At 39.3% G+C, this 24,625-nt stretch overlaps 1 protein-coding gene across 1 annotated transcript in view; it reads right to left on the bottom strand.

Moving 5' to 3' along the window:
- LOC122787918 (unconventional myosin-Vb-like) overlaps positions 1 to 24,625 on the bottom strand; it is a gene marked incomplete at its 5' end in the record, with an annotated part of 1,807,467 nt that overhangs the window by 1,401,947 nt on the left and 380,895 nt on the right. The window contains one exon of the mRNA XM_044054844.1: positions 13,187 to 13,299. Coding sequence (XP_043910779.1) covers positions 13,187 to 13,299 — 113 coding nt within the window. The remainder of the gene's footprint in view (positions 1 to 13,186; positions 13,300 to 24,625) is intronic.

Raw genomic sequence — 24,625 nt, forward strand, 5'->3', positions numbered from 1 at the left:
TTATATATATATACACATAGCTTGCAAAAAGCAAGTAAAATGAAAGAATTTATTAATTGTGTTCCCAAAAAGGGTAATTTTGAAATGTGGAAATAATTCTATTATAATCGAGCCATTCTCAATTTGAGAACACTGCTTATATTTATATTATCATTTAAACCGGGGTGTCTGCCTGCATCCAACTTTAGTTGCTGTAGGAGTTCCTTGTACTCAAGAGTTGTTTCTCAATCTCCTCCCCTGGCGTCTGGCATCACTTGCTCTAACACAATAAATTTAAGGTCTAATTTGGGGCATGAAAGAGAATGCTTGTAAAATGCATTGGATTCCTTGTGCTTGCCTATGTCATAGAAATGCTCATATATTCTTTTCCTAAGGACGTTATCATAGTTAAACTTCACACTCAAAAAATTAGTGTCAGTAACCAAGGAATTGTTTAAAACATTTTATCTCATTTAAAAGAATATCAACCTTCGCCTCATATTCTGAAATCATCACATTTAAAACTTCTAGTCCAGCTCTATCAAAAATTTCACACAATTTCTTATAGTACAAAGTTCCCGGTTGAACATTGTTGGGGAACTTGTAACAACGTAAACCCTTCGGTACCCGTTTTATGTTGACACACTCCCTTAAATAATCAATCTCAAGTTGATTATTTTTATAAGCATAAAGTTTCTCTCTTTTTTCAATTTTAAGGAGATATTTGAAAGGAAACCTGTCCATCTGACCAATACCCGCAGTTTAAAACTGGGTACGTTTAAGTGCGGGTTTTGCAAACAGTGCCATGCTGTTATTAATGCTTCCACTCTTTTTATCCCTTCTAGGAATTTCAACATCAAATCTTTTAGCTATTACAACTGTGGAAGTAAAGGGGTTGTGTATTTGGGTTTCTGCACCACCTGCTCTAGTTTCTATGTCGGTAAAACTGAGAGGCCACTTAGGAAAAGAATATATGAGCATTTCTATGACATAGGCAAGCACAAGGAACCCAATGCATTTTACAAGCATTCTCTTTCATGCCCCAAATTAGACCTTAAATTTATTGTGTTAGAGCAAGTGATGCCAGACGCCAGGGGAGGAGATTGGGAAACAACTCTTGAGTACAAGGAACTCCTATGGCAACTAAAGTTGGATGCAGGCAGACACCCCGGTTTAAACGATAATATAAATATAAGCAGTGTTCTCAAATTGAGAATGGCTCGATTATAATAGAATTATTTCCACATTTCAGAAAATTACCCTTTTTGGGAACACAATTAATAAATCGTTCTTTCATTTTACTTGCTTTTTGCAAGCTATGTGTATGTGTATATATATAATACATATACATTTGTTGTATACACACAATATATACATTTTTTTACATGTATTTCTTGAGATGTATTTTTGAGTATTTTCTCCTGAATGTTATACTGAATGTTTTTAATCACAGAACACTATTAACTAACATGTTTTTCAGATTTGGTAGTTATTTTTATCTACACCAATTTTCTAGAATTGTTTTAAAGTATTCTTATATATTTTTGTGACTGCACTTTGAGGTTTTTGACTTCATCTGTCTCAAAGGAGTGCTGATTTTAGGTTATTTGGTTTGTAATTTAATAATTTAATAATTCAATATAATAATTTAATATGCTAATTAATCAATTAGCGACTCACTAGTGAGTATTTAAACCTTCTGTGACATTTCTTATTTTAACTTGATAAATCTCGGTAACAACCAAGCGAAAGCGCTTGTTTTTAACTGCTGGTTGTCTACAATAAAGTATCAACTTTATCCTGGTTCGTTTTTTTTTTTGCTTTGGACCTATTTTTCTTCCTGGTTTTGGTGGTTTCCCTTTGGTTTCCATAAAATGTCCCATGCGTTAACTATCATTTTGGAACTAAAAAGAAGATTTCTGCAAACCCTTCCACACAAACAAATCATCCCCATAAAAAGTCCCTCCACCTATGGAATGTCAAACCAAATATTAGTATTACTTCTATTTCCCAGCAACACAATCACACCCTGGCCCAACCCCAATGAACATTGATCCTTCATCACAAATAACCCCTTTAGAATGCCTTTAAATGTTGGAAGCATCAAAATTAAAACAGAGCAGCTTGACTCCTTTCTCAGCACATACAACCTTTGTACTATAGCAATCAAAGTCTTGATTTAAAGGCAACACTCCTTAAATTTACACCACTTTTCATTTAAATACCTCTACATGCACAACTGCAAGGCTTGGATAATGACTGGTGGTGGGACCATGGTCTGGCAAAAGTCCTCCATAGAAGTAAAACTCTATAATTAGCAAATAGCACTAATAACCATGCTCTTCTATGGCTAACCCTGATTCAATAAAACAGTATTAAATTTTTCTATTTGTAGCTTACCTCCCTCCAACAAAAACAAATTTTAACACCTCAAATTATATAGCTGATCCCATTCCTACATCATCCTCATTACTAGTACTAAGGAACTTCAAATTATCCACTTTTTTGCATCTGATTAAGTTAATGGATTTCGAGCAGACTGATATCTTCTGCAAATACTTAATGACAAACCTAGCACAAATTAAATTCTGGAAAACATTCTCTACTGGATATTTAAAAAGTTATGTTCTTACTATAATGTTCTGTCTAAGTTGTTGCTTCATTTGTCTTCAACCTGTGGGTCTCGGATCTGTCCTGACTCAGCCGTATACTCCAGCCTTGGAGCCGAAAACTGAGCTCCTACCCATAATGCCCCACTCTCTCTCCATACCTCAGATCAAGTTTCCTGCTGATCAAAAATCATTACCTAAACACAACCAAGCATCAGCCACACCATACAGCACAATACATCAGGGCGTCGAAGTATACAGTAGTGGAAGAGACCTGGGTGCACTTCTGCCAGTTCTTCCCAGGACCTGAGGAAGGGGGGTGTTGAATACAAATGAAGGCACTCAGATGGAATGTTATGGTAAGAACATAACTTATCTGAAGTTGTTGTCTTCATTTGGTCTTCATCCTGTGGGACAGAGTCCCCAGCTACATTAACCTTGGGTGGCACTCATGGAAGGATATTCGAGCATGGCAGAGTCAAAGGAGGCCCTGCTCCTGGAACAGACATCCAATTTGTAATGGGATACAAAGGTGTGAGAGGACCACCAAGTAGCTGCTGAACAAATGTCAATTGGCACTCTGGACCAAAAGTGGCAGAAGTGGATACAGACCTGGTGGAATGGGCTTGATCTGATTTGGTAGAGGAATTCCTTTATTAAAATACGCCAGTGCAATACACTTTGAGATCCAATTAGCCAAGGTCACTTTAGTGAATGGTCTTCCTAATCAGGAGCTAGCAAATGAGACAAAAAGTTGGTCCAATTTTCTGAACTTTTTTGTCCTACCCAAGTAAAAACTTAGCTGCCTGTGAACATCAAGTAGATGAAGCTTGTATTCTCCCTTGTTTTGGAAATTAAGTAAAAAGTCTGGGAGATTAATCATTTGGCTGCTGATGGCATCTGAAGCAACCTTGGGCATAAAGGAAGGATTACTGCGAAGAGTCACTCTGTCCTTGTGGAAGACGAGATAAGGGGGTTTTAATGGATAAGGCATGAAGTTCCAAAATTCTCTTAGTAGAGGTGATAGCCACTAAGAAGGCAGGCTTCCATGACAATAATTGTAAATCAACTGTGGCAGCTGGTTCAAAGGTAGCAGAAACCACAGCTTGTAACACCAAAGTGAGGTCCTAAAGGGGCGTAGGATCCTTGATTGGAGGCTGAAGTAGAAAGGTGCCCCTCAAAAATGCCTTACATATTTTTGTGGATGCCAGAGATGTATGTAAAGTCTTCACCAATATGGAAGTTTAAGATTGCTGCCAGCTGCACCTTGACTGTGGAAAAGCTAGCTCCACTGTTAAAGATGCGAGCCAAGAAATATAGAATAGCTGGGACAGGAGTCAGGAAAGCATCTAACTGATGCTGTTGTGCCCAAATATAAAATCTTTGCTGGAGTCAATTTTCCTGGTAGAGGCCTTATGAGCTGCAATCAAAATCTTCTGAACAGGAAAGGATAGACCGGGAGTTCTAGCCATCAACAGAAGTGGAATAGCCAAGTGGTTAGCTTCAGACTGAGAACATCTGGATGTTGACTGCCCAAAGGGTGAGACAAAATATCCTGAATGGGACAGAGTCCAAGGAGGACACACAAGGTAAGACCACAGGAAGGAGAACCAAACTTGAGGTCAGAATGGGGCAATGAGAATGACTTTGCACTTCAGCCTCTGAGCTTTCTGGAAGAATTTGAGAACCAGGGGAAGAGGAGGAAAGAAGACTGGGGGACAAGCATGGATCACAGCCTCTCTGGGGGACTCCATGGAGGGGGAATCAGGGCAAAATACTTGCTGCACTTGGCATTGGAAGGAGAGGCAAAGAGATTGCAACAAGGTTGACCCCATTTCTGAAAGATCATGTTTGCACTGAATGGTCGACACTCCACTCATGAGGTATCAAAATGGTTCTTCTGAGCTTGACAAGTAGAATGTTTGACTTCCCTGGAATGTGCATTGCTTCAAGAAAGCAGTTGGAAGAGATAGCCCACTCCCACAGTCTCATGGCTTCTCAACATAGGGGGTAAAACTTGGTTTCTCTATGCTTGTTGATGAACCAGACAACTGACATGTTTGTCTGGATGGCAACTGTCCCCGTGGGAAGAGAGGCATGAAAAGCTTGCAATGCTAAAAAGACCACCCTCATCTCCAGGACATTTATATGCAAACTGATCTATAGAGTGGAGCAGGTGGCCTTGGACCATCTGACCCAGCCAATGCCCCCCTCAACCAAGCTGGAAGGCATCTGTAGTCACCATGGCCTTAGGATGACCATTCCCTCTCCTCCCAAGTACAGATTTTGAGATCAAAGCCACTATAGGAGAGACTCCTTGCAGACTCAAGATAGTTTTATGTGATAATCCACTGGCAGCTCGAGAAAGGACTATTGGACTACTAAGGTCAACTGAAGTACTCTCATGTAAAGGCGAGCCATCGGTAGAAGAGCTATGGTAGCAGCCATCAACTCCAATGCTCTGATAATGAGAAAGGTGGGGGAAGATGATAGGTAAGAATCTGAATTACATGCAGCTGAAGGGACTGAATTCTGTCCTGGGGAAGGAAGCCAATGCACTGCGTTGTGTCTAGTCGAGCCCCTATACAGTCGATGATCTGGACCGGATTCAATTTGGACTTCGAAAGACTGATGGTTATGCCCAAGGTTAAGGCTAGGTTTAAGAGACAATCCCTAGCTTGCAGAAGTCAATGCTTGGTGGAAGTAGTGAGAAGCAAATCGTCCAGATAAGGAAACACAATCTGAGCAGTCTCAGGTGAGCTGTAACTACTGCCATCACTTTGGTAAACACCCTGGGGGCTGTGGTGAGTCTAAAGGGGAGTACCCTGAACTGAAAGTGATTGGCTTCCAGTCAGAAACAGAAGAACCTTCTGGAGCATTTGCCATCTTGATGTGGTATTACACATCCTGAAGATCTACTGAGCACATCCAATCGTCCTTCTGCAGAAAGGGCAGAATGGACCATATAGTGACTATTCAGAATTTTGTTTTGTCAACCGATTTGCGAGATCCATAACTGGTCTGAACTCCCCTGTTTTCTTTGGCACCAAAAAGAATCTTTAATAGATGCCCGATCCAAACTGGTCTTTGGGACAGGTTGGATGACTTTTTCCAGCAGCTCTGTGATTTCCAGGGCTGCCACCTCCCTTTGATTAGGTGGCACATTGGTGAGGTTTTGAGTTGGGCTTTGGAATTTGAAGAACGGGATGGTGTAATCTCTGAATATTATCTTTAACACCCAACAATCGGCAGTGATGGCTTCCCAGACTGTTGGGAAAGATGTCCCCTGACTGCCTCCAGAGTAGAGCAGTCAGGCAATCTTTCAGGATTGCTTAAAAGGGCCTGTCCGAAAAATGTCTTGAGACCCCTGATTTCTCAGTCCCCTCTCCCCCACACCACAGGGGCAGTGTCTGCCATTAGAAACATTTCCCCCTCTGCCTCTGGAGGAAAAGTCTGAGTCCTGGAAAGCACACAGAGACTTTCAAAGCCATAGCTTCTTACCGCCACACTGATTCAGGAGTAGGATCGTTGTGGGGTAGAAAAGCGTATTCAGATGGCAGAAGAGGTCTTCCTGTCTCACACTGGGAGACTGTCTCTAACAGTGGTACAAAAAAGAGATGACCCGTCAAAGGGTGCGTTGATAAAGGACACCTTGAAGAGTTCCAAGAATTCACATAGCCGCATCCAGGTGCAACATCTAATGGCAGTGCCCAAACAGGCTGCTCATGAGGTACTTCCTCTGCTACATGTGAAAGTAACCTCATGGACATGTTGGCGATAGAGTGGAGGGTGGCCATTCTGGAGGAGATCATCTTGTCCTCTTCAGACATGGAATCCAGGACAGAATCAGTGCTTTCCTTAACGAGGTCTCTCTGAAGTCTGATCACATGTGCCAGATAACACGTGTAGAGAAAAGGTCACTGAAGAGTAGACCCACTTACCAAATCTGTCTATCACCCTAGAGTCCCTGTCTGGGGGATGAAACAAAAAGCTCTCCTGGGCCAGTTCTTCCTTTGTGGCTGTCACCACCATCGCATTAACTGGGACATCCTTAGTCCAGTGCAGCCTATCTGAAGGGGCACAGAGTACCTTATCCAGGCATTTTGGTATGGCCTCTACTATGTCCAGCTCCTTACAAGCCCTGTGGGACTATCAAATGAATCAGTGGGTCTTGCAGGGGGGAAACCCAGGATGTAGATGGACCTGACCCAAAGGCTTCCAGGAATACAGACTCGTCAGAGCTAGGTTTGTGGAAGGATGACCCACAAGGACCACCCATCTTTCTGTCGAAGGATCTCCATGATCTCCCAAAAGGAGACATCCTCAGCTGGGGAATCTGGGAGACCCTTCCCCTTCATCCAAGTCCATGTCCTCAGTCAGGGATTCCTGTGGGGAATCCATGTGCCTTCTTTTGCATGTGAGAGGGGTCCGGCGTGGCCAACTCAGAAGGGAGGGGGGGGTCAGATCCAAAGGAGGAAGAGCCGAGACTCTCATGGGGGTTGAGAGAACCCTCTCCACTACTTCAAAAGCCAAAGGCAAACATGACTCTGAGGACAACTCCATCGGTGCAGAGGCCATTGACATTAAAGCCCCAGAAATCCCCACTGCTCCCGGCACTGAAGGCAGAGTCAGAGCCAAACTGTCAAGCACCAAGGTGTCAAGGGGAAGGTAAAACTCCAAAAGCCAACCCCCTGGACCCAATGCTGAAGTTATGGCTTTAAGAGTCAGTCGGGCCTTACAACACCGGGGCAGAACTATTCAAGGTGACAGTCGGTGAATTACAGATACCTATCAGCGCTGACGTCTTGAAACTCGGGATCCTTGGACCCGAGGGTTCTGAAACTGAAAGGCAGATCGGAGAAGGAGAAATACGCATGAATGTAGGCTGAACACTCATGGCTTCAGTGGGAGCCGGAGCTGGCAAAATTCCCAGTTGAATCTGCGCCTTCAGAAATTTCATCAGAGAAAGAACCTACTTCGACAAGAAAATATGGCTTTTACACTAACTATTCCTTTTTTTTTTTTTTTTTTTTTTTTTTAAATGAACTAAAGAGAGGCAGGAGATAGAAAAAAGATATTAGCAATGATGAATTCACACGCCAAAAAAGCACTGAAAAATCCCCTGGAGGAAGCTCAGCAATGGACCCCGTGGCTGTTCAGACTAGCGGCAAACGAGATCTGAGGGATGGAGGGAGAGAGTGGGGCATTATGGGTAGGAGAGGAGGAGCTCAGTTTTCAGCTGCAAGGCTGGAGTATACAGCCAAGTCAGATCAGAGACCCACAGGCTGAAGACCATACCAAGACAACTTCAGATCAATAAATTATCTTCTCCATCTCTTCACCCTTAAATCTTCCATCATGCTTCACAGAACACTATTTAATATCATTCTGACTTATTCTCTAAAAATACCTTCCAACCAAAATGGGGAAAATAGCATTAAACTGAAAAATAAAAAAATAATCCTGTTCTACAACATCCTGACTCCCAAAATAGCGAGCACCATAACTTCCATGCTACTTGACACACAATAAAATTCTCAGATTAAAATACTCCCCTTCAACAAAGGAAGATTTATAACTAAGAAACTGCCAAGAAAACAGATGGATTTCCAAGCCATGAGCATCAAGAACCTCCCAGGATTACTCTGGGAACAAACTGATCTCATCACGTTACTATGTCAAATCCAGTAACATCCCATAAAACTATCATGGCAACCAATCACCACATCTCCTGCAATGACTTTATAAAAAGAATATTTTAGTCTTTCCTAGGACAACTTTCTACTGTCTGAAGGCTTTCACTCCCTAGTAGAATTAATTCCCCATTTCTATTCTAGTTCCATCAAAAAAAGTAGACCACCTTTTAGAAAAATCCATCATGACATTCCCCATTGGAGATGATGTTTTTTAATCCCATAGTTCAACTGATTATGCAGGGAACACCTGATTATATTACATATACAACTAAGGCCTACAGCTCAACAATCTGTTTTATACAGAAGACTGCAATAAAAAAAAAAGACTACAAAAACTATCAAAAGTATCCATTATTTATGGCTTCAGGCTGATTTGTGCTCTACCTACTTTTAGAAAACAACTTGAAAATTAGTTTATGCACAACTTTTAAACTAGATTCAACAGTACAGACTCCTGTACCAAAACAAACATGGGCCCTGGACAATAAGCAACACCATGAGCCATATGGCCTTTATTTGATGATGTTCTCATTAACAGGGATACATACAATTTTACTAGGGCTGTATTCATAAATCTTACCAAGACGCACAGACACACACATACATATATGTGTACACGCGTGTGTGTGTGTGTGTGTGTGTGAAAATGTTATTCTTCTACAAAGCTCTCAAAAACATTTGCAAAATCTAGCGAAAAACATCAAATACAAACATCTCAAAACATCATCCATCCCTATCCACACATACTGTATCTTCCTTTAAATTTCCCCATACTTGCTAATACAGTTTGCATTTTCCCTCTATGATATGGAGCTTTAACACAGAGTGCCCAGTTAAACTGTTTCAACATTTTCCATATTTTTGTTTAGGGCAGCACACATGGGAACTCTGATTTATCAAAATAATTCTGCTGCCGTATGTGGGGAAAAATGTGCAAAGAAATAGATATAAATAGTGCATGTCACGGATGTCCTACGAGTAAGTATACTATCGGCATTAGTTATGAATGTACTAGTCAGGTATGCAAGTTTGCACATGAGAGGTACTAATATTACTAATGAAGGGATAAAATTTCCAGTTATGTTTACTTATGCAGATGTATTGATTATGAGAAAAAAGGTCTGGATGAAATAAGTTATATATATCAATGCTTAAATATAATTGGCATGACTTTAAAGGAAAAAGCAAAGGACTGGGTGATATAGTAAAGACAGGAGGAGTATCTTTCTCAATAAAAAATCTGTTAGGAATAAGATTTGGGGGGCAAAAATGTAAGTGAGGAACAATGAAATATAATGCTGAATAAAATAAAGGAGCTTTCCTGTTTTTGGAAAACATAAAAGCTATTGTTTAATGTTGTGTCTTTCGGCTTTTCCTGGTTAGGGGTCGCCACAGCGGAACTCCGGTCCGCTAATGATTGGCAGTAGATTTTGATGTGCCGACTTGCCAGGTCTGACGCACAACCTTCAACGAAGGTACGCCCATTCACACATGTCTCCACACAGAAGACGCTCTAGCTGAGAATCGAACCGGACAGCGTCTTACTATGAGGCGACAACGCTACCGCAGCACCACCACCACAGTAAAAGCTATTGTTTAATAAAAAGGTTTATTTAATTAATTCAGTTATACTGGGAAAGATTGCATATAAAGAGTGTATATTAAGCTAGTGTTTATATGTTGCCAACCTATGAAAAACAGTACAAATATGGTTTTCTTTTATACAGAGTTCAAGATCGAATCCAGCGAAGAAAGAAGTCTTGTACATGGCCAAGGAAGGTGGACGTTTTGGATTAATAAACCCAATTGTTGATGTGTTTTCTCTGAATTTGTATAAAGTTTGTTTTGGATAACTGATAAAAATGAGAAGTTAGTTGCAAATTTACTAAAGTACAAATATAACTGGCATTGGGATATGTAAGGAAATTTCAAGAGAGGAAATGTATGGTTAAAGTAATGAAATGCTATCAAGAAAAAAATTCTTTTATGGAAAATAAAAATTGCTGAAATAGAAAAGGAGAGGAAAATATGGTATAAAAATATTATGATACAATATTATGTTAATTCCTAGGCTGAGCTAGCAAATGAAAAAGCGAAAGCTATAAGGTACAAAAAGCATGCTGTAATAAACAGAATATCAAGATTTTTATAGAGATTAGTGACTGATTACCAGTAAATGGAAATGTGCATTATAAAAAAAAATTGGGGAAAGAGTTTGCATATATTGTGGTAAAAAAGAAGCTACAGAACATGTTTTCTTACAATGTACAAGGGTCACAAAATTGTATACAGAAAATTTATTTGAAAATACAAAGGAGGTAAATGAAATAAATATGGATATGATTACATATGGATATTATAGCCATAAAAATAAGGAATATGTTGGCAAAACAGATAAAAGATAATTTTATGCTGGCTGGACCTTTCGGAATGAAAGTCTAAATGAAATCATGTTTAATGAAAAATGGAGACCAGCAGTAATTTAAAATAAAACAGATGGTGGTTGTGGGAAAATGAGTGGGGTCAAATAAGATAATTTAGGTAGAAGTTTAACATAATAATGAAAAGATACCTATGATTATATGACAATAATGGAAAGGAATGAAAAATTGTAAGTCACTGTATACATTTGTAAATATGTAAAGAATTAAATATGTAAATAGTATTCTACATAATGTTTTTAACTAAAGAATTCCTACTCTTTTCAGTAGGTGACATAGGATCTTTTACATCCACATGAGCTACCACCAATTCAAGCAGATGGGGCCTTGGTTTAAATTCTCATTTAATGACTTAAGCTTACAAAGAGTACAAGCATGCACAGCATGTGGTTGCACTCCAGTGTATTACACTAAAACTTGGTAAATGCTCAAAGTTGGCAAACTTTCCCATCAAGTCTGTCATTACTGAGCATATTTATATCCTTCTTTCCCTTCCCCCATGCCTTTATACCTTTCAACCACTCATTCATTCTCCATTAGTGAGGCAAGAGCATTTCATACAGGCAACCATGACAGGAGCTTCTCTTTGGTCCCAACTCCACACCTGTTGACTGACCTGGGCACCCACATCACCATGGGGGCTTCTTTTGCTCTCCCACTACTTGCGTTTTCCTAGAAACATACTCCATAAGGTCTCCAATTACTGGCTTAGTATCTTCAATCCCATGGCCCCAGTCATATAACTAATGGTGGTGATGGATGGCAGACTATGTATACATTGGTTTGCAAAGTCCATTGAACTTGTGGGAGAAACAGAAATGCAGGTTCTATGAAACAACTGGAAACATTCATCTTGTTGCTAGGTGGTATACACTAATGGCAAACAGCCTGTATACTGAAAGCATAATAATGTAGCAAGACTGATGTACTGCAGATTGTGTAAATATTAGAACAATGAAGTAACTGAGAAGCATTGGAAACATGAGCCATAAAGCTTTGTAGAGAATGATGAAGTTTCTATCACTTGGGATCACTAATTACTAACAGTTCAAAAAAAGAGAGAGAAAACAAGGTACAGTAGTCCATGAAAAGAAGACAAAAGTATCATTGATCACTGAAATTGTTACACCCAGTGATCGCAGTGTCTTACAGAGACCCCCCCCCCAAAGTCATAAAATACCAGTATCTGCAGGCAGAAATGAGGGTAATGTGGAAGAAGGATACCCAGACACAAATAGTAGGAGCAATGGGTCTCAAAAAATAATTTAAAGTCTTATTTAGATATGGTACTGATGCATGCAACTCCATATGAACTGCAGGAGTCGTCCATTCTGAGCACACTGCAGGTGCTGTGAAGAGCACTTTTGGCCAACATCAAAGACTGAAACAATACTAATTTCACAAACTTTAATTATACCTTGACTTAGGAATGGGGTCCATTTCCATCATATTATAAACCCAAAAGACTTGTGGAAATTAAACCAGTAGTTACATGGAAGACCCCGCTTCCTCAGGAGCAGGTTGGCTGAGCATGGCCAACACCACCCTCACACAAGAAGGGTAAGCTGGCATAAGCCATTCTCTTCCAGCACTTGAATGGTCATTCAAACTTGGGTTTTCTGGCTCTTGCTTAATGGAGGGATTGGTACCATTGATGGGAGCATGGCTAGCTCACACTGCTGGGAGTTGGGGGGGGGTATTAAATTTTAATACAATGAACATCATTCTAGGGAGTGGTGATGCTGGTATTTAACTATGTTGGGCCATTTCTCAGAGTGGGTGCTTGTCTGCCACTGCAAAGCTATAGCTTCCCTTCCCTACTCCACAGTGTAGTCCGTCATTCACCTGTTTGAGAATCCTTGACTAGGGCTGTGGGTCCTCAAATACTTACCACCTGCATACTTGAGATCTTCCAGGTAAGAACTCGTGTACACCCTACTTTGGAGTATACAAAGGTTCTGAAGAACATATGAATCAAGCAGACCATGAAATGTGGACTTAACTGCATACCAGCATAAACAGGTGCAAACAATGTTTATGAATACCACCCAACATTTTTAAAACAGAAAGTTGTATGTACGGTAGAGAAACCATCAACCCTTTTATCATGTAAATATTAAGTGCAGTAGTTTTTCAGTGGTTACTCAGCTAAACCTAAAGAGGAGAACTGGTGACTAAACATTATGTAACTTAAAAAAACGTAGCCCAAGATTTAGACTGTGCAAGTGTTTGGTTTGATATGTCCCTCCATCAGACTACAGAAAAGTAACCCCTCCAAAAAAAAGTGTTCTTAACAAATATAAACACCATTAGAAGAACATTTTGCAGCTGGGGCGAAAGAAAAAGTGTCTGAAGAAAATTATTTGCCGTTTCTTGTAGACATACTTTAAAGTGTTTGTGTAATGACTTTCCTTAAACAGATCCATTTACAAACAAGTTAAAAAAAAAAAAAAAATCTCACATCAATGAAACAGCTATCCCCTTCTCTGTCACTGGACTTCAGCTCAATATTTCCCATGTGGAGTATGGCAGCGACAATACGAAAAATCTCCATTTGATGTGATCCCCGGATGCCTACCCAAAAGAAATTTTAAGTAATGATTAATTGCAAATAGCAAAAGGATAAATAAACACAAGCATAACATGTAGTCTGAAATGGCAAAATTATTTTTCTTTGAGCTTTCTTCCAAATAATTTTCTAATATTTGAGCATTTCTGTATCTGTTGCAAACCAGTGTATTCCAGAATACCCCCCTAACTCACCCGAAGAACTAGTTCCATATACATGGATACTGTTCCAGTAAAAAACAGCAGTTGCATCCAAGGCATGTTGGTCAGCAAGTAGCACCTATTAAAGCTTGCAACATACTCTCAACTTAAAAGGATTTGAAGATGCATCGTTTTGTTCCCAAACCCAAAGGCTTACCACTACATATCTCCTAGCTACAATTTGCATTTTGGTATCTAACCTTATACTTTTACAAGCTGGTGATGAGACAAGTTCTGGATAGCCACCATTCACAGGAGACTCTGGATTGTATGCAATGCCTTGCTATGCTGAAGTGAATAGGGTATGTGATTACATACATAATTGTGCTATTTGTCCACAGCATGAATACTTCTTGGATTATCTTATGCAGTCCCAATACAAAACCATACTGGGCCTCTGTCCAGAACATTTGTTATGACCAAACCAACTTTCCCTCCTTCCCACAGAATGAACCACTTCTCAAATCCATATAATCTCTGATGTAACCAGGCTTTATTTGTGCCAGGGAACCAGCAAAGATAAAAAAAAAAAAAAAATTTAAACTACCACAGGAATTTTCCTCAGCAATACCAACCTTCAAAAATGGAACACATTCGAATTACACTTCTGCATGGCAAACAGGTACATAATTCAAACTTTTGATAATATTAACATCAATCCTTAAGGAGAAAAACAGCCATACAGATTATACTCATGAAGCAGCAGAAAGTATTCTAAGAACTAAGCCAACACAGGAATGAAGAAAGGAGAGTCTGCCAACAGGGATGAATGCAATTAGAGAAACCGAGATTGGGCAACAGGAGGCTGGAATTTACTGGAGAGAACTGGCAAGAGAACCAAGGTATTGGGAACAAATAATCAGACAGGAAAAGGTAACAGAATGGGAAGAAGCCAATCATACATTTGGACTGCAGGCAAGAGATTGCCTTCTTTATCAAGGACTGACAGAGTTCAGACAAAGAGAAAGGAAAAGGGGAATTCTAAGTGAAAGACCAGCACTGGTAGAGTTTTCTGTAGAATCTAGAAGAGAAGCTGCTGTTAAAAAATGGATAATTAGTAGGGCATATAATGTATTGTATGACTAAGAATCAGAGGAGGTTAGAAAGCATTGGGAAGAAAGATTGGATAAGCAATTCATAAACAATGGAAGGATATATGTGTGGCTCCCAAATATGCAACAAAGTCTACAAGATTTAGGATTTTTGCTTGGAAGTGTTTGTAAAGGTATTTTTATACCCCCAAGCAGATTCCAATTTTTCTTCAGGTATATTGCAAATGTTGGAGGTGTGATGGAGAAGAAAGCAGTAACTGGTAACACAATTTTTGGGATTGTAATGAGATGGCAGACCTTGAAAACTCATCTAACTAAGGAAATTATTTTTTGAGCTGTGATACAGAATCTGAATTGCCTAGACATAGTAAGGCCTTGCTGAGTTTATGGTAGCTGTCAAAAAAAAAAAAAAAAAAAGCAATTACTAGAAAATGGAAATCAAACTCAACCAACCATATTAGAAGCAGTGAATATAGTAATACAGATAAAAGTACTGGAAGTGAGATCTTTAGAAAAGGGCAGGAGAAAATTACATAGAAAAAATGGAAACTGTGGGAACAGGGCATGCAGAATAATGTTTTAGAGGAGGAATGCGTTTTAAGGGAAGGCAGAAATTGAATGAGCTTTGTAATGTTCAATTGACAATGACTCTATAGAAATTATATGTGATGTATAAAGTTTACAACTGAAAATATGTTAATATGGTTTGTTTTCATTTATATAAATGCATGATTGCCTATACCATAAGTGATAAGTCAATAAATATGTCTTCTGTTTAAATAAAAAAATATATAACAGCAGGATAAGTGGGCTGGCCCCTGGACCTTTTTCAGCCAGGACTCGGGCTATAATTAGAAAGAACATCCCTTGACAGTACAACATTTCTCAGTAAAAGACATATACCTTTAACCCCTGTTAAGCAAAGTCCATGTTGCAACAAATACCTTGCACAAAAACTTCCTATTCCATCTCAACTGCTAGATTCCACACTCCTCCTGGCCAGTCCTTAGACATTGGGAACACTAGTTAAATCCTGGTTGCCACAGAGTAAGCAGCAGCAAAATCTCTGCACCAGTAGGTTCCTCAGTCTGTGTAATATACTTTGCTGCATAACAGAACCCAGGGTGAGAAACACATACTTTTTAATTGTCAGACTGCAGGAAATCAACAGATAAGTGAACAGAAACTGGACACAAACAGACAATGTACAATCACAAAGAGACTAAATTCTTGGAGAAAACATCCTGAAAAACACAGTTACATATCCACAAAGTTTACAGATTAAGAATATTTTAGGGTATGGTAACAGCCCCCAGAAGAGTACCTTCCCAGAAACAATTGACAGCAATGTGAAAAGATATCCGTTCCAAAGGAAAAACACCTTTGTCAGATATAAAATTAGGATCCCAAACAGAAAATATCTGAATGAAATTTGTTAAATAAGGCTGTCTAGTAGAAATGCTCTAGCTCACTTGTAAGAGGAAACATACAATACTGAACCATTTTTTCAAGTTTACAACAGAAAATTAAAAGAAAAAAATAATAGTAAAAGAAGTAAAAGAAAAATGAAAGCCCTCTAAGAATAAATGGTTGTAGCACCAGGAAAAAAGAAATGGACAAAAAACTGAGGGAAACGTGAACAAGTCCAGTATTCAAAGTGCATGCAAAAACAGAAGCAGATCTTGTAAGGCAAAGAGCTACCACACAGGAAAAGAACACAACTTCCTGCTCAGAACTCCATAGAGATGCCATGCTTTTCACAGCTTTTTCTAACCTTTAATCTACCCCTCAATAAAAATAACTAGGCAAACTAGTGATTCTACCTTTGGGGATCAAACATTTAATATTAACTTAATTTTGTGTACTTGTGTCTGTACATGCGGGTGCATCAGTTACATATATGACCAACTTTAACCTTCAGATATAAAAATAGACTTAGCACTGCATTTCTGAACAAAAGTAATACGTTGCTGCTCTTTTGCCCTACCCTTAATCCATTAAACTGTCTGATTAACAGATTAGGTCATGACTATAATTTGGCTCCCAGAAAGCAACCAAGTGTAAAAATGTATCTTCTCTTTGTCAATGATTTAAAACAGTATTGCTCATCAGATGAGGAACTGAAATCAAAACTGTAAGTAGTCAAAACTTTTTCAAGTGATATAAGAATGTCATTTGGTATTGATAAATGTGCAAAAGTGACGTTTAAAGCAGGAAAGCTGCAGCACCAAGAAAACATCAGTTTGAAACAATAATGTGATATAAAAGAACTTGAGCAAGATGGAGTGTATAAATGCTTGGGAATTGATGAAGGAACAATAATAAAACATAAATGTGAACAACACTCAGTAAGGAATATTTTAGAAGACTTAAATTAATCCTGAAAACAGTGTTGACATCTAACAACAAAATTCAAGCTATAAACCAATTTGTCCTTCTTGTGCTAATTTACAGTTTTGGAGTGATTGACTGCCCCCAAAGAGATTAGACAGACAAACAAGAAGGATGATTCATGCTTATGAAATGATTTATAAAAATCAGTGCATACCATGATTATATATTCCCCGTTCCGAAGGAGGTATGGGCCTCCTTGAAATTGAATAGATCTGAATTGTGGGACTGGCATACATATCTGCTGACCTCACAAGACCCAAACAGTGAAAGTTTTGAAACAGGAGGAGAATATATCTAAGATGACTTCCCTTCTTAGTCTAACAGACGCATATCGGTGTTAAGCAGGAATGGAAATCAAACCAGAAGTAGATAAAAATCAGGCAACAACTGAATATGCCAAAAAGAAAGAATATAAGGTGAAGGATCAGATGAGAAGGCAAGAAATGTGGAAAATACATAAAGTTGCAAGTAAAGAAAACCCCTGGAACAACCTCATGTTAATCAGGATCGAACACAGGAATGGTTAAGGAGAGGCAAATTCAAACCAAAAGATGAAAGGTTAATATTGGCAGCCCAAGATAGTGGATTACACACACATTGGTTTACAAAGTCCACTGAACATGTGGGAGAAACAGAAAAATGAAGGTTTTTGTAAACAGAATTGGAAACAGTTGCACATCTTGTTGCTGGTTATGACATAATAATGGCAGAAGGACTGTATACTGAAAGGCATAATAATGTGGCAAGACTGGTGCACTGGGGATTGTGCAAACATTATAATTATGAAGTAGCTGAAACACTGGAAACACGAGCCACAAAGCATCATAGAAAATGATGAAGTATACATCACATGGGGTCACCCATTACCAACAGTTCAAAAGACAGATGCAAGAAAACCAGATATAGTGGTCCATGAAAAGAAGACAAAAGTAGCATTGCTCTCGCTACTCCCAGTGACTAGCGTCTTGCGAACAGAGAGAAAGACAAAGTCAGAAAATATCAGGATTTGCAGGCAGAAATGAGAGCAATGTGGAAGAAAGATACCCAGACAGTTCCAATAATAGTAGGAGCAGCGGGTCTTATAAAAAATAATCTACAATTGTATTTAGATATATGTTACCGATACATGCAACTCCATATGAATAGCAGGAGTCGTCATTATTGGGCACCTTCTAGGTGCTGTGAAGAGCACTTCTGGCAGAAATCAAAAACTGAAACAATACTAATTTCATGAACTTTAATCATACTTCGACTTAGGAATGGGGTCCATTCCTTTCATGGTATTAGAAAACCAAATGTTTTGGTGAAATTAAGAGATGCATCATAAGAAGAGTACTAACATTGTTATTTTGGTAATGCATATATCAAAACTTTGCAGATAATGCAAACAGATTTAACACTTAACTTCAGCTCAGCACAGAATTTAAATGTTACAAGAGAGAGGGCATACATGTCTTGATTAATGACTTCTTTCCATGATTGTGATCCTGAGGCCTGCATCCTTAAATATTTTCATAGTAGTTCCAATTGCTCAAGGAAAGACATCTTTAATACGGAACATATATGCATTTTTATCTGTAGAAATGCTTGATAGACATGACAAATGTAGTGATACCTATGTCAAGAAATGTCATGTAGTGATACCTATGTCAAGAAATACCTTTACAAAGTGTAAACAAAAAAAAAGACAAACATGCAAACAAATCCTGGCCTCTTGTGCTGTAGAATTACACAGCAAACAACTATTTACACTACAGAAGTTTAGCCCCCATTCTTAGTCTTTCACACTGAAATGTTTAGCCGGTATATACTATTCTCAGCCGCCTTTTATGAGTTTCTCAGGATTTTGTTCTTTTCTTTTTTTATCCATACCTAAATATACTGCCTTATTTGTCTCATCATTTCTACTACCACCACCACATCTGTTTTTTTCTAATGCATCTTACTTTTGCACCTTCTTGTAACTCCCTGAATCCAGAGAATCTCCCTTTTCTTTCCTGAATTTCCTTTTCTGATAGTTTACTATAGCTTCCACACCCCACTCAACACATCTCCACTAGAGTATCCAAAATGTTGGTGTGTGTCCTAAGTTACATCCTGGTGAGGACTAAGGGGTGCTGCTACTGCTCTGTGAGAAATTTGCTACCGGTTGCAAGTGTATTGTTTGAGGGGCTTGTGTGCACTGGCTTGTTCTTTAAACTCAGTGTCTGTGATCGCTCTGCTTTGCTGGACTATGACTACATATGGATGCCTAATCAGACTTAACCTAAGAACTAAACCCATTACATATTGGATGTACAAGTTTCTGTTTTAGCACTTTAGTGTGTGCTAGTGCAAATTAAAATACTCATCTGATCCTGAGTCTAGTCATAGTAGTAATCTACTGATCATTTCTTCATTGCACTAAGCAGTTATGGTGGCACAAAAGCTAATCATTTGCAGTAAGAGATTATTGCGGAGGCACCCAATCCAAATCACTTTTACTAAGCTGTTGGCGTTGTGGCAATGAGTCAACTTGTTAGTTGTCGCTTCGCGAATGTGATAGTTGCTGCTACACTTTATCTGACCTTTGTACCTTTCATTTTTGATACTGTACATATAACTAACTTTGGTGCTTTGACTCGTTGTTCATTCAAGTATTCTAGTTTACAAACCCTTCATACAAATTCATTTCATTATTGATCCTTAGTACTCATTTCACCAGGCCCTAAATATTATGAAGTCACATTTTACCTAACCATTTGCTGCCAGCCTGATTATAATAGAGCATTGAGGCAATGCAAAAACTACCTCATGCTCACACAGAACTTCATATTTTAAGGGTAGTATGTATTCTTTATTGCAAGATTTGTTTTGTGTGCGTATTATTCATAAGTAATAGGGATAGGTTATTTAAATGAGTACAAGTCTATTGTAGATAATTTACGAAATTTCTTTTTGCATGACCATTTATGTCTTGATGTTATTTGAGGGTTTTGTCTGTTGTATTATCTGATTCAGGATTGGTTTCTACTGTAAGATTTATCAGTTTGTTCATGGTTAAATCATAGAAAGGGCAATAAAAAGACCATCATCATAGGATCACAGGAGGTTAATAGGCTATCAACCTGGAGGTCATTTCAAGCTTAGCCATTTCATCCCAATGTAATACCATAGATACTCTATTCAATACCCAGGATTGTATTTATTAATGACTGCCCATGTCCAGGAGGGTTGTGGGCACTGTCCCTGGTAAGACTTTACAGTGCCCCATACACTTGTCTAGGTTTGTTTTGAACCACATCATACAGGTGCTCTGATTTACATAAATTGGCAGTCTATTCCAAAGATGTAGCAGTCACTGGGAGACAAATCTGTCCCTCCAGCACATCCTATTCAAGTTGCAGGCCATATTTAGGGCCCTGGAATGGGTAAGCTCTAGTCCCATTTTATTTACAGATGTGCAGCAAACTCATTAGGTTAGGGTCGGAAATTGTTAAGTCAAGCACAAATCTCCCCTAAGAAGTCTATACAATACTAAGTATACTGACAGGGACTTCAGTAGTTCTGTTTAAGTTATGTGGAGTCCCTTGATCTTAGTTAGAAACCTCTGAGGTCTCTCCAATTGCTGGAGGTGCTTTGCACAGTACATGCCGAAAGGGGCACTATACTCTATTATGGGCCTAATTAGTAACGAGTATAGAGGAGTTATACTTCCTTTGCTAATCAAGTGTGCTACATAGAAAACCTTCCTTACTACAGTAGACACATGGTGGTCAAAGTTAAGGTTGCAGTCTACTTGTGATCCCAGATCTCTTACCACTTTGCAGGTACTTAGGGTATTATTGTTAATTTGATAGTGTGAAAAGACATTGTTTTTACCGAAAGGAATGAGGATGTATTTCTTTGCATTCAGTTTGAGACTGTGACTAAGACACCAGTCACTGGTCTGTGCAAGACCCTCCTGAAGTATACAGACATCATTTAGGGATTCAATAATAGTACTCAGTTTGCAGTCATCTGCAAACTTAGTCAGCCACAGTCCCTTAGTTTTGGCTTGAACTTCTGAGAAGTATATACTAAACAGTAGGGGGCCCGGCACTGACTTGTGGCACCCCACTGGTGACAGGTCTGCTGGCTGATGTGAAGTCACCCACTTTGATAGTGTATGACTGGTTTGTGAGCCAGCTGGAAACCCATCTTACAACAATGGGGTTTACATTCAGCTTACTTAGTTTATCAGTAATGCCAGAGTGTGGGATTGTGTTAAAGGCCTTTGCCAAGTTGAGGTATGCTCTGTGCACAGATTTGTCCTCGTCAATGGCCCTGGTCATATTTTCGAAGAAATCCACCAGGTTTAACAGGCAAATCAGCCCTTGACGAAGCCAAATTGGGTCAGATCCAGGGTTTTGAGGTTGCCTAGGTCTTTATTCATGAGGTCAATGATATGTTCCATGGCTTTACAGATGAGGCTGGTCAGACTTTTAGGTCTATAATTTCCTGGGTCTATTAATCCAGCTTTGTGGAGGGGGATAACTGTTGCTGTTCTCCATTCTACAGGAACAAAGCCAGTGATTAGGCTGTGATTGAATAGGGTACTTGATTGCTAGTTCATGTTTTAGTTTGTTTAGAAGACATCCTGGGATGCTGCCTCGTCGCACAGAGGCTGTTTTTTTGCCTTAGACAAGGCTTTAATGACCTGCTCTTCAGATATGTAATGTGTGGGGGGAGGTTTGGGGGCAAGGTTTGTGATAAGTTTTGAGGGGATAAGGGAGTGAAATTATTTGCCAAATCTGTCTGGTTGCAGATTTGCTATCTCTGCAGGATCAGTCTGTGTGATACCGCTAGTCACTAGTTCTGCAAGTGCTGGGGTCCTACCTTTTAAGCTACATATGTAGCTGTAAAAGGCCTTATGATTATCCTTGAATGTGATTGCTAAGTTTTTCTCAAAGTTACTCAGAGGATTTGACATGTCTTATTTGCCTGTTGAGGGTGAGTAGGGTGCTTTTCCATTGTTGTGGCCTCGCCTTAGTTTTCTTAGACAGCAACTTTTTGCATTTGTTGTAAAGTTTGTCAATGCTGGATGTTCAGAGTTTTTTTTTTTCCAACTTGGGGCTCTGACTGATTCTCTCTGGAACAGCAGAATCTATACACTTATACAAGTGATTGTACAGGGCTTTAGTGTAAGTTTCAGTGTACTTACCACTTCCAGCTGGGGGTGGGGCTTGAAATGCATTTATAGCTTCCCCTAAGAGGGTATAGTTTGCTATGGTGAAGTTTTTTTAGTCTGACCTTGCCCTTTGTGAGTTCTGGTGTTGGTGCCAATTCAAAGGTGATTGATCTGTGGTCAGATTTAACTAATGAGGGTCTGACAGCTGTAGTGGTCTGTCTGTTGTCATGTTAGCGAGGACCAGATCTAGTATGTTTGTTCCTCTTGTTGGGGTTTGAACAATTTGTTCCAGGGCATTTGAGTTAAAGTCAAGGAACTTTTGCACTAGTGAGTTAGTGCTAGAGTAGGTTTCTCAGTTGATGGTGAGATAATCGAAATCCCCATGACCAAAGTGTTTGGCAATATTTGGATTGATTCCAGTTTGGTCAAATAGGCCTTGTGTGCATCATGATCCATGGAGGGGGATCTATAACTAGCTATGACTTGAATGTGGTCTTATCCACAGTAATCTGAACAAGGAGTAACAACACAGAGTTGTTCAGCCTAACTAGCTGGGAGGTGAATTTATTTCTAATTTAGATAAAAACACCACCTCCTTTGGTTCTCATACATTTGTTTTGTGAGAACTACAAATATCTTCTAATCTTGGAGGCCAACTTCTTTTTAAAAACGACAGATTATAGCCTTAAAAAAATGCAGATTGTAACCAGCATGTTGTTACTTCCAACACCCACCTTACACAACCATGCTCATCACTGTCTTAGACTGAGGTACTTAAAGTCACCCTAAAGCAAAAAGGCTACCTTGATGAAGGTTTGATATAAGAGACACTTGGCAACACACTTGACAGGTAAACAATATATACAGATGCTACAGGAAACACAACTACAAAAAGGGGTCATACAAATGGTGGGCCAAAGACGTTAAGGCAACAAGGCTGAGAAAGCACATCTGGTAACATGTTCAAAGGAGGCTTAAGAATCAGACACACAGATGCACCACTCACCAGGTAAGCATGGATAAAATGATGGTTAGCTGCCTCTCAGGTGCCAGGGTCCACAATGTTACTAGGATCCTGAAGTCCCTTCATGGTAATTGCTCACATGGGAATGAATGACTTGAGACCCACTTCCTTGGATCTTATAAAGGACATGATAGAGCTCTTAGAATACACATCTGAAATTGCTGTGAAACCAATACAGAGCAGTATCCTGCCATCACCAAGAATGATGTCAAAACACAAACAAAAGATAACTGACTTCAATTATTGGCTTAGCTACTGGTGTCATTCTAAGGGGATCCATTATACATCAGTCTAGGAGGAGATGATCGACAACCATGGCTGCTTTGCTAGAGATGGTTTGCAGCACTCTCATGGTTTTTGATATATTGAACAGGACTTCTTCCTCCCCCATAGTGCCTTTTGTAGGTATGTTCAGTCTCCTCAAATTATCTTGACAGCCAGTAAAGATCAAAAATGGTTGCACTGCTCAATACCAGAAACAAACAAGTTATACTCCTTACAGGTAGTCCTAACTCTTGAAAACATGGCTTCAAAACTGTGACAGCACGTGGTTTCAAAACCGTGATAACACCTCTACAGTACAGGGTTTCAATACCAACCACTCTAAGACCCAATATAAAAAAATGACTGTTACTGGAAGGGACATGTCTTAAGAAGCCGTCTCACCTCTAGACTTGTAGGCCAGGACAATGTCCTTGAACTCCTTCATATCCTTTTCATGGCAAATAAAACTCTACCAAATTATAGCCAAGTAACCTAAACCCCCCCCCCCCCATTCCATGCCACCTGCAGCCCAGCAAGTATATCTAACCAAACTGAAATCCCTCCATATAGTCTAACACTATTATCTTGGGAAACTTCCCTCCATTAACTGGGAAACTTATACCACTTCAAATAAATATGCACAACTAGACTTCATTAATAACAGCTCCCTAGACCAACTAGTTCAATTCCCAACTAGGGGATCAAAAATACTGGACCAGGTTCTCACCACTATAGCCACCCTCAGCACCAACGTATTTCATTAGTCAAGTCTGACCATTGTTCAGAATGCTCCCTATGAGTGTAGAACACCTGCCACAAAATCCTTCTATCTTTACAGACTATTTTAAAGCAACCCTAATGCAGCTAACTGATAAAGCTGATGAAATTTAAGGACCCTCCTCTCCCTACTAACCCCATCTTGCATGCTGGCATATTTGCATACAATTTCTTTGCCCACCTCAAAGCACGCCTCGAGACATCTATTTCCATATGACAAATATAATGCCAAATTCAGGAATAAACCCCTATAGTGGAATTATAAAATAGTCCATAAAAATAACCGTAATATCAATCATCTAGAGATGGTCACAAAAAGAACAAAACTCAAACAAATTCAAATTTTCCAAAAGTAAGTATGAATTGAAAATTGCTACCTCTGATGAGAGCAAAAACAAAGCCTTCTCCAGCAATGACAAGCCATACAAGTAATTCTCAACAATGACTACAGCCAATACACAAGTGTTTGCT

This window comes from Protopterus annectens, chromosome 13.part0 (assembly GCF_019279795.1).
Source record: "Protopterus annectens isolate FY-2018-M chromosome 13.part0, PAN1.0, whole genome shotgun sequence".
NCBI lineage: Eukaryota > Metazoa > Chordata > Ceratodontiformes > Protopteridae > Protopterus > Protopterus annectens.